At 37.2% G+C, this 9,627-nt stretch overlaps 1 protein-coding gene across 4 annotated transcripts in view; it reads right to left on the reverse strand.

Annotated features, from left to right (window-relative positions):
- Window positions 1-456: 456 nt before the first annotated feature.
- Window positions 457-9,627, reverse strand: part of fibpa (fibroblast growth factor (acidic) intracellular binding protein a) — a 28,222-nt gene continuing 19,051 nt past the window's right edge. For 2 of the 4 annotated variants that reach the window (XM_044126130.1, XM_044126129.1), the window contains 10 exons: window positions 6,129-6,213; window positions 4,423-4,621; window positions 4,197-4,323; window positions 3,886-3,986; window positions 3,341-3,474; window positions 2,802-2,910; window positions 2,620-2,683; window positions 2,451-2,537; window positions 2,283-2,380; window positions 457-711 (listed from right to left, as the gene is read on the reverse strand). In XM_044126130.1, the coding sequence (XP_043982065.1) occupies window positions 642-711; window positions 2,283-2,380; window positions 2,451-2,537; window positions 2,620-2,683; window positions 2,802-2,910; window positions 3,341-3,474; window positions 3,886-3,986; window positions 4,197-4,323; window positions 4,423-4,621; window positions 6,129-6,213 (1,074 nt within the window). In that variant the 3' untranslated portion in view covers window positions 457-641. Of the gene's footprint in view, window positions 712-2,282; window positions 2,381-2,450; window positions 2,538-2,619; window positions 2,684-2,801; window positions 2,911-3,340; window positions 3,475-3,885; window positions 3,987-4,196; window positions 4,324-4,422; window positions 4,622-6,128; window positions 6,214-6,307; window positions 6,654-9,627 lie in introns of those variants that run through there. The other 2 variants (XM_044126131.1, XM_044126132.1) reach the window with 2 other exon arrangements.

Raw genomic sequence — 9,627 nt, forward strand, 5'->3', positions numbered from 1 at the left:
CTATAAAAACAATAATGCTTTTTTGTAATTAGGTTTTCTCATGTATTCCACATTTTCTAATGTGAACCTTCAGTATCTTTGGGTTTTCGAAGCCTCAGCCCTTTTGTGTGCTTTGTTTATGTGTGGTGGCAGAAAAGGCAGCTGTCATTACGGCCATCCCCTCTCCAAACTGCCCATCCTGGTTTCTCCCCCACGGCCACACACAGACATCCCACACACATGATGTTCAGATCCTGTTTAAAAACACTCAAATAGTTCAAACTCAATGCACCGTTTAAAAAAAAAAATAAAGGATTTGATTCACTTTTTCCCCTCCTGGTCTCTTATCTCCACCCAACACCCAGCAGATGATAAATCTTGTGTCCTGTGCTGGGCTAATGGGAACATCTCTGCCATTTAATGCCACGCATAAAACACAAAGACGTGTTAAATGGGAAAAATAAAACAGAACGACACTCCAGTGGTAAAACCTTTATTTTATTTATAAACCAAATTTACAGAAACACAGCAATGAATGTGACAATAATGCAACACAGAACATAAGAAATGGATCTCTGCCAAAACCAAGAGAGAGAGAAAAAGGGCTTCAGCGAGGAGGCAGACGAACCGGGAAACAAAAAGCAGAGAGGAGGGGAAACGCCTCAGTCGTGATACATTTTGTAGATGCAGCTTTTGATCACGCCCATATATCTGTCCCACACAGCCTGGTGTCTGAGGGCAGAGAACAAGCAGCCAGTGGGTGAATGATGCAAAGTCAGAGCTGGCAAGCAGGAATTGTGAAATCTGTGCAAAGAGAGTAAATGAGGCAACCGGGGTCCCCTGAGATTAACCAGGGGGTCTTTGCTGCTATTTATGAATATCTCTTTGTTAGCCCTGAAGCAGAGCGGGGCTGTGTAAACCTTTAATTACATTCCTGAGAGTTTACATGAGAAACAAGGCGACTACAGTTACAGAAACCACATGGAAGACTTTCCAGAACAGAGATGACAGCTTCAATGATCACGACCTGAGCAGAGGATTCTGCTGGTGAGCGTCGCCTTTTCTGGGGGTTTTAAATCTTTTTTGGGATTTTTTCAAAAGAGAAGTTGTACAAGGAGTTCACAGCATCTGCGATTCCTTTACAAACACACAAATCTTTGTTTGTAAAACACCATTTTGCAATTCTGGCGTTTCCATTAGATAACTAATTGTCCTTGTTATGGAGTCTTCATGTTACATTTTCTGCTAGTAAAATCTTATTGTGCATTGTAATATAAATTTTTTTTTAGCCTGATAGTCTGGTAGATTTGGTAAATTGCAACATTTGTTGCATTTTCAGCTGGTGCAGTTCACTTTCACACTGCACTGTGGTGGCGCTGCACCATCAACCACAGCAGGAAACCACACAAAAACTTCAAAAGAAGACATGGGAGTCAGATTTTAGGGTTTAGTGGTTTTAGGATTTCTTATTTGTCTTTGGTAAAAGACTATGAGCCATTTCTCACTGTAGTGTTAAACTCACAAGTTGTATTTACCCAGAATGCCCTGCACTGTAATCCACTTCCTGCTTTTGGAGCGGTCTCTGGTCTGCTTGGTGTTCACATATGCATTCGAACTGCAGAAGAGTTCACTTCAACCGAACAGAGACAGAGGTTTTTAGGCAGACTAGAATTCATATCAGAGTTTCATTGCACATTCACATTTACCCAAACAAACTGGACTTTCCAGACAAACATAGTTTGATTATTAGTTTGATTAAAACAGGATTAGTCAAACTCTGGTCTGCCTACAAACGTCGGTCTCAGTTCGGTTAAAGTGAACCCTGGTGCAGTTTGAAGGCATATGTGAACACCAAGCGGACCAGAGACGGCTCCAAAAGTAGGAAGTGGACTACAGCGCAGGGCATTCTGGGTAACCAAAACAAATGTTAGTCTAGCGCTACCGTGAAAAATGGCTTGTGGTCTTTTACCAAAGACAAATAAGAAATCCAACAACCCAGCTAAAATCTGCACCACTCAATTTTTGTTTACATTTTGCGCTCATGTCTTCTCCAGAGGTTTTTGTGTCATTTCCTTCAGTAGCTCTTGGTGCAGCGCCCCCACAGACGAGGAGGGGAACAGACTTTTCTAATTGTTTGGAGCGATTGACTCAGCACAGTCTGAAAGTGAACCACAGCAGCTGAAAATACAACAAATGTTGCAATTTTGGCTCCAGTCTATTGGATTAAAAGGTGTGAAAACACCTTCAGATTGTTCTTCAGTTTCCTGACTTTCACTCCGACCTATAAAGGCGCATTCACTCACTTGAATGAGTCCAGAATGTGTGCCGAGTTGGTGTAGTGGGTGAGGTAGAGTTTTATGTCTGCGGGTGTCCATCGGTCTGAACGGCACGGCTCAATAAACTGCAAGAGAAAAGAAGAGGAGGAGGTCACGCAGCCCTGCAGACAGACAGATCTGAGATCAGATACTAACCTTCTCTACAAGATCAATGAAGAAATCTCTGACATCTTTGGTGTTTGTTAACTTTGTGGCAATGTTGACGAGGCCTCTGGAGAGATTCTGTGGCAAAAGAGAGGAACAACTCTTTCACCGGGACAGTTAACAGATTACATTTTACATTAAACCAGGAAGTGTTCCTCACTTTAAAATTAGCTTCCATCTCTGCAAAAGCTTTCGTTTTTCCTCTGAGAGCCGTGCAGACCAAACTGAGAGCAAAGCAGAGAAAGAAACAGGAAATTAGATAAAAGTGTGCTGATAAAGCTTTGTGAGACAGCCAGGCTGTTTCTCAGCCATCTGCGCAAAATTGGAGCGTGTTTTTGTTACCTTTTGTGTTGATCCAGCAGATCTTTGTCGGTGATTAAAATCTTCAGCTCTTTCAGCTCCTGTAAAAACTCCTTGTCCAGGTCGACGTCCATGTCTTCCACCATGTTGTCTACAAAGAGCATTCGAGTTGAGACTTCCACAAATCATTTTAGAACAAATTAATTTCTCAGTATAGTCTCTGTGTCAAACACACATTATCAAACTGTCTTGTTCCTAACTGAAACCATTCAGACTCAGAATTAACTCAAACAGGGATGAGTGAGACTTGAAGGCCCTCTGGTGGTCACTGAGAGAGCCACAGTGAACCACTTGTTTTCTCAAGTACAGCTTAAAACTTTGCTTTAAAGTGTCTTTAAAGCAAAGTTTTAAAAAAACTTGGATGTGCAGGTTTATTACTTCAGAGCTGTATAAACGTTAAATCTCGAGCAATTATGATGTGACATTTGATTAATGAGCAATGCAGCAGCTAAACATGATAAAATAGTGTTTATGTTTTATGTCAGTAAAAATCGCCAAAGCAAACAAGTAAAATCCCTCACCAACAGCCCCAACTGTCCAGTTGTTGATAAGCTGCCCGGCGCAGAAAGCAAAGTCCTGGAAGGTGAGATACTGCAGCTTTTTCTTCCCCGTCTCAAAGCGGTTGTTGGCAAAGAAAACAATGGCAGCGTAATCCCTGCAAAAACAAAAATATTTTTATAAATTTCATTACAAGACTAGAGTCTTAATAATACAAGAATAAAAAGTTGCAATAAAAAGAGAATAAAGTAATAACATTATGAGAATAAAGTCAACTTAATGTGAGTATAAAAAGTCAGAATAATATGAGAATAGTCATAATATTATGAAAATTAATCAATCAAGTTTATATGTATGGTACATTCCAGCAAGAAGGCAATTCAAAGTCATAAAAACACAAAAATAAAAATGCTTAATATTGCAACTTTGTTCTAGAAATATTGTGACCTCATTCTCATACAATTTTATACTCGTAATATAACAACTTTATTCCAAAATATTCTGACTTCATGATAAATATATAAAATACATCCAAAGCATTTTTAACCCAGCTGTGTTCACTCAATACCTTGCCAGTTTGTCAGAGAGAAGGAAATGCTGACGTATGTTCTCCACCAGGGGTCCCTTCAGCTCTTCCACAACTTTGAAAACACGTTTGAAGTTGTCAAACTGAAATACAGCAGATGACGCAGGAGGCTCGCTGAATTACAACATCGTGACTCGAACAACAAGCCAATCCCAGCCAATAAATTCTGCTCTGTCGAAAATGTTGAAATGACTTCACACAAAGCAAAAAAGAAGAGCTTGGAGGGATTTCTTTTTCCCATTTAAAGAGTTTTACAGCCTGAGAATAAATGTCTCAACACTGTCTTCTTTTACCTGTCGTCTGCAGCTTTTCAGAGTCACACCTGTCTTGGCGCTGATATCGTCCAAGTCTTTCTTTGTTCCTTTGGAAAGTTTTTTTCCTAAGACCTCACGTACAAACACATCATCAAAGGCATAATACCTAAACAAAAACACACAAATACTTTAGATGCATTCTCATCTAAATTAAAAAATGTACATGACAAAAAAAGAAGTGAAAACGTTGAGATGGCAGCGTCACCTCTCTATGAGCATGGTTTGCCGGTGAGGCGGGATCTGGAAGAGCAGCTGGTTTGCGAGTTTGGCCGGACTCTGCAGCAGACGCTCACACATCTGGAAAGTCCTGTACTGGTCCATGGTGTCGCTCAGGAGAACATCCTGGTTTGCTTCACACTCGTCCAGCACGCCTCCAGCCATGCGCACCTTCACAGCATCATTCACTGTCGGATAAAATCCAAGCCCCATTGATATGTGTATCATATTCCTGTTTACATGTTGTGTTGTGGGACTGGTCGAGAAGTTAATCATGTCCATGACAACACCAGACTGACTACTGGAGGAACAAAAAGTACTTTTTACAACATAAACATGGTCACAAGATGCAGTTAAAAAAAATTAAAAAGCTTTTTTTCCCAGCTATGCTTATCCAGTAATCCACTCTAGGCTTAATTAGATATTTTATCATGTAACAAAGTTGTGTAAATAATCAGCAGCTACTGAAACTTTACAGTGGATCCATGTTGCTCCTAATATTTAGGGTATGGAGGAAAACAACATTTCTTGCACGTTGTTCCCACGTGTGTCACGTACTTTTTCTTTTAGATCTCTAGTTCCTGGGAATTGCTAAAGCGACTGAAGCGCTTTCAGTGGCTTAGTTCTGCGCAGGTGTTGCACTGAGATCATTTCATGGCACCAGGAAACAAAATGTCATTAGATGGACTGTAACATTATTTTTAAGGATGCAGGAAGAGAGCAGAGGCTTTGCAGTGAAGCTGTGAGTGAAGAAGCAACAATAAATGTTTCATTCTCTGTTTATTTTTTCTGCTCTGTCATCCCAACCTTAATTGGTTACTTTAATACTTTAATTTAGAAAAATTTATTTCCCTTACAGATAAATTAAGTATTTTTAAATTGAACTGAAATTCTTGTTTTTTCCTGCAACATTTACAATCCAAAGAACTGTTTTTGCTGCCAGTCCAATTGAATAAAACGGGTTTAGAGCCACAAATATTATCTGACCATTTGAAAAATAACATGTAATAAAGTTTCATAAATATCTACTACAGGAATTAGGTTGTAATTTTTAAAATGCAACCAATTTATTCCTACTTTTAGGATTTAATAAAAAGCAAAGAAACATAAAATTTGTTCAAATAGATTATTGTTACTTTTCTTATACAGAATGTTTTGAAAATTACAAATAACTGTAGAACTAAAATTTGGTCTTCACAGGAAAGTTGAAGTAAATTTTCTATCTTATTTTTTTAGGAAGCAACATTTTATGCACATCTCTGTTTCTGCTGGAGGTTTCATCCAGCTAAACGAAGATGGTTCCTCTCCACTGTCCCCCAAAGCTTGATGTGCGACTGCTGCAAAGTCAACAGCTTCATACAATTGGTATTTTCTTAAATTAATAACTTATAATCAATTGGCATTGTATGATTAAATGAAGCTGTCTGTACTGTGATATAATCAACAAGCCTGAATCTTTGAACTAATCTGGTTGTACATTTCTACACAGCTGGATACAAACTAGATTTCTTTGCATTGATTTGGCATTAATGAACCTAATTAAATAAATTCCTTTGTAATCTTTCCTCGTTGGGATGAAAATAAATTCTGCTCCTCTGATATTATTCCCTCGCTTATTCAAATATGTACTTTTGTACTGCTCTATTTACCAACCTATTAAAGTAAACACATTCAGTTAAGGATTCATGATCATACCTGTGTATCCATCCAGCCACAGCTGGTAAACCTCCTCATCCATGATGGTGGTGTTACCAACGAACACATCAAGCTCTACGGCCATCTGCGAGGAGTAAAAAGAAAAGCTATTCAACATTAACACATAGCGATCTGCACGTAGCTGCCTCAAAAGACCTAATGTCATATTATATTTGTACCTTGATTTTAGGGGTGTAAAAAAAACTGATTTAACAGTATATATTTAATAAAAGTGGATCTTCAAGGTGAAACGTTCATCCTGTCAGCTGGATTTAATCAGTTTTACTCATTAGCTAAATTAGTTCAACGTTAGCTTCTCTGTTAGCAGCCTCGTAAAACGAGCAAGAGTTAGCGACATCAAACTGATCATCAGAAGGCAAAACTGTAAATTAGGACTGAATAAAAATTTAGCTGCAGCTCAAACTTTTGCGATTAAACTAGGAATAACGATCAAACGGCTCCATCCTAATAAGTACGCAGTGTCAACAACAGCAGACATACAGCAGCACACGCTTCCGCATTGGTGACGTCACGCCGTACGTAAATCGTTTGGATTTTTAAATATAAAAATAAAAACAATACAAGAAGTATATACATAATCTTATCATGTATATGCTCTTTAGAAACATTTATTTATTTATTTTTATTTTACAGTAATTGTATTATGGTTGGTAAAACAGCTACTATGTGATTCAAACGGTAGCTGTGGTTGCCATGGTGAAGTTAAGGCGCGCTGATCTGACTATGATGCGGCGCTGACTGTAATGGAGAGGTTTCTTTTCCATTTTGACATTAGAGCAAGCTAAACACTGTGCTATTTCTGTCGTAGGAAGTTTTCCAGGGACCTTAATACAGTCATATAGAAAAAAAATAGAATTCTGTTAAATATTAAATTCTTTGTTACAAGAAATGTTCACCAGTGTCTAATTTCTCTCTAATTTACATCAAAACAACAAATGTTTTTACCTGATTCATCTCTATCTATAAATTTATATTTTCTATTTTAGGAAAAAAATTTGATTTATTTATATCTGGTATATAATCCCCTATAACTGGAACACATCTATCATCATTTGTTTCTAAAATTACTCTGAGGAAAGTTTACCCCACTCTTCACTTTCAACTTTAAGATATATGAGGAGAGACTTGCATCCCACAAATCCTCAAAGCATCTCAACATTCTGAGTTTTGACTTGGAGTTTCCATTTCTTAATGCTAATCATGCTGAAAGGTCCTCAAATATTAAGATTTTCCTCAATTTGTTTAATTTGTATTTGGGATTAACACATATCCATTTGCATGTTTTTCAGGTATGAAATGACCAAAATCACTCAATTACAAAGGAATAAGATGACAGACATCCATTTAGTGGCTAAACAAACGACAACAAAATAAAAAAACAGTCAAACATTGGAATGAAAATGAGCTTAAAAGCAGCCAAAGTCCAAAGAAGAAAAATAAAAGATCTTCAGAAAGCCTGAAGAATACCTAAGATCATTTTAAAATAACATTGGCTTTCAAACTATTTTTTAAATTAAGTGCTAAAAGCAAAACATGAACGTCAGTCAGCTATGTCTCTCATTATAGCATGTCCAACTATTCCAAAAGTTTAACTCCCCAAATTGGATTAAATAATACAAGTGGACCTTTTATTTAATCTATTTTCATAGATTTTATGAATAGCACAGACAATGTTCTTTTTAATTAATTTCTATTGTGAATAGAAGTAAATTTTTAATGCCTTTGACAACGAAATGGCAAAGATAATTAGTGTTGGAGCTGCTGAAATCTGAAGGAAATAAAAATATGCTAGAAAACATTGAGATTGAAAGGTTATTCTGTCATAAGACAAGCTGCACTAATTTAAATGAGTTCACTAAATCCTGCTTATTGTCACTCTCCAAGAAGGAAAAAAAACTGAGCTGTAGACAAAGCTGCATGAGTTCATTAATAGAAAACATGAGACTTGGAAATTTCCTGCACAGTGTGAAATTGCTTGACTCAGCATAAACTGTTCATTCTATTGAGGAAGTTTTCAGTGGTCAGACTGAAACTTACAAATAAAATGTGACGACTGAAACTACATGAGACATATGGCAGCGAGATAGAGCCTTTTGTTGACTTTTGTCCTTTAATTTGTACTTTCCGTTACTGGGGAAAGTGTCAGATCCAGAATAGGCCCCTTCAACAGGATGCACTTCGCTTGCACACAATCTGCTCTCTTTTCCTGCACAGATTAATCCATATAAATCCCTGTAAATCCTTCTCCTCACCCTCCCGTTTCTGTGTTTCTGCATGTGTCCTTCAGAATGACAACATGTGGGAGAAAAAAAATAAAACTAAAAACCAACCCCCTTCTTCCACCCACGCCCCCGGTCAACTCGTTTTTTTGTCAGATCTCTCGCTGCACATCAACACTCTCATTTCTAAACTCCCATGACACCCTGATTCCATCCCTAGATTCCTCTGAGCGCGGTTAACACCCTACATTGTTACGGCCTCCGTGAAACAATGGAGGTGGGACAGAGGGCGGAAGGATGTGGCCGAATACCTCAGCATAAACCGATGGGAAAAACACACACACAAACGCCTGCAGTCAAACTTTCCAACTGTGTTCTTTGAAAAGAAACAAGTCGTGTCTCCTGATACAGACACAATGTACTGTGCTTTTCGGGTGAACTCCAAAAGCCTTTAGGACACAATAGAGATAGTTTGAGCTGAGAGGATGAGATCACAGTTGTAAACGGATAAATCCAAAGGAAGTACGGTCACACACAGAACTTTTCCTATTTGTTTCCATTGTAAACTGAACTTTTGCATGTCTGTGTGGTCTAACATAGTAAAAGGGTTATAAAAAAACACCTTCAATTTAAAAGTACAAATGTTTCTGAAGTTGTAAAATAAATCTGTTGCTTAAAGAAACTCAAACTATTTAAATCTGAAAGATAAGATGTTCAAAAATGTCAGATACAGTATTGACGCATATCTATGGTGTGTCAAGCAACCACTAGAAAGATTAACACTTCAGATTACTGGAGTCTGTCAAGTTAACAACTATCAACATTAATGTTCCTGTAAAGAAGGATAATTCAAAATAAAACAAAACCAAGTCACTTGAATCAGGAATATTTTTAAATACTTAATAAAAAATCAGGCTTTCATCGTAGAATTCAGATTTTTTTTCAACAGTCTAAAAAAGTCAGAGTTATGAGATTAAAGTCAAAATTACATTTTGAATCTCAGAATCTCTGATTTTTATTTTCCAAAAACATCAGTCTTCTTAGATGAAATTTATAATTCTGACTTTTTAATCTCAGAATTTAGTTTAAGAAAATTCAGATTTAAAAAAAGAATCTGATTTTTAAAAATCTAAATTCAAAGGAAAAAGTCAGAATTCTATATTTAAAAAATCTGTCAACTTAAATGAATTAATCAGATCAGAATTCTTTTTTCTTTCTAACATGTAAAGATTTTGAGAGAAAATGTCAGTTTTGTGAAA

Source organism: Gambusia affinis, linkage group LG09 (genome assembly GCF_019740435.1).
Source record: "Gambusia affinis linkage group LG09, SWU_Gaff_1.0, whole genome shotgun sequence".
NCBI classification, from domain to species: Eukaryota; Metazoa; Chordata; class Actinopteri; order Cyprinodontiformes; family Poeciliidae; genus Gambusia; species Gambusia affinis.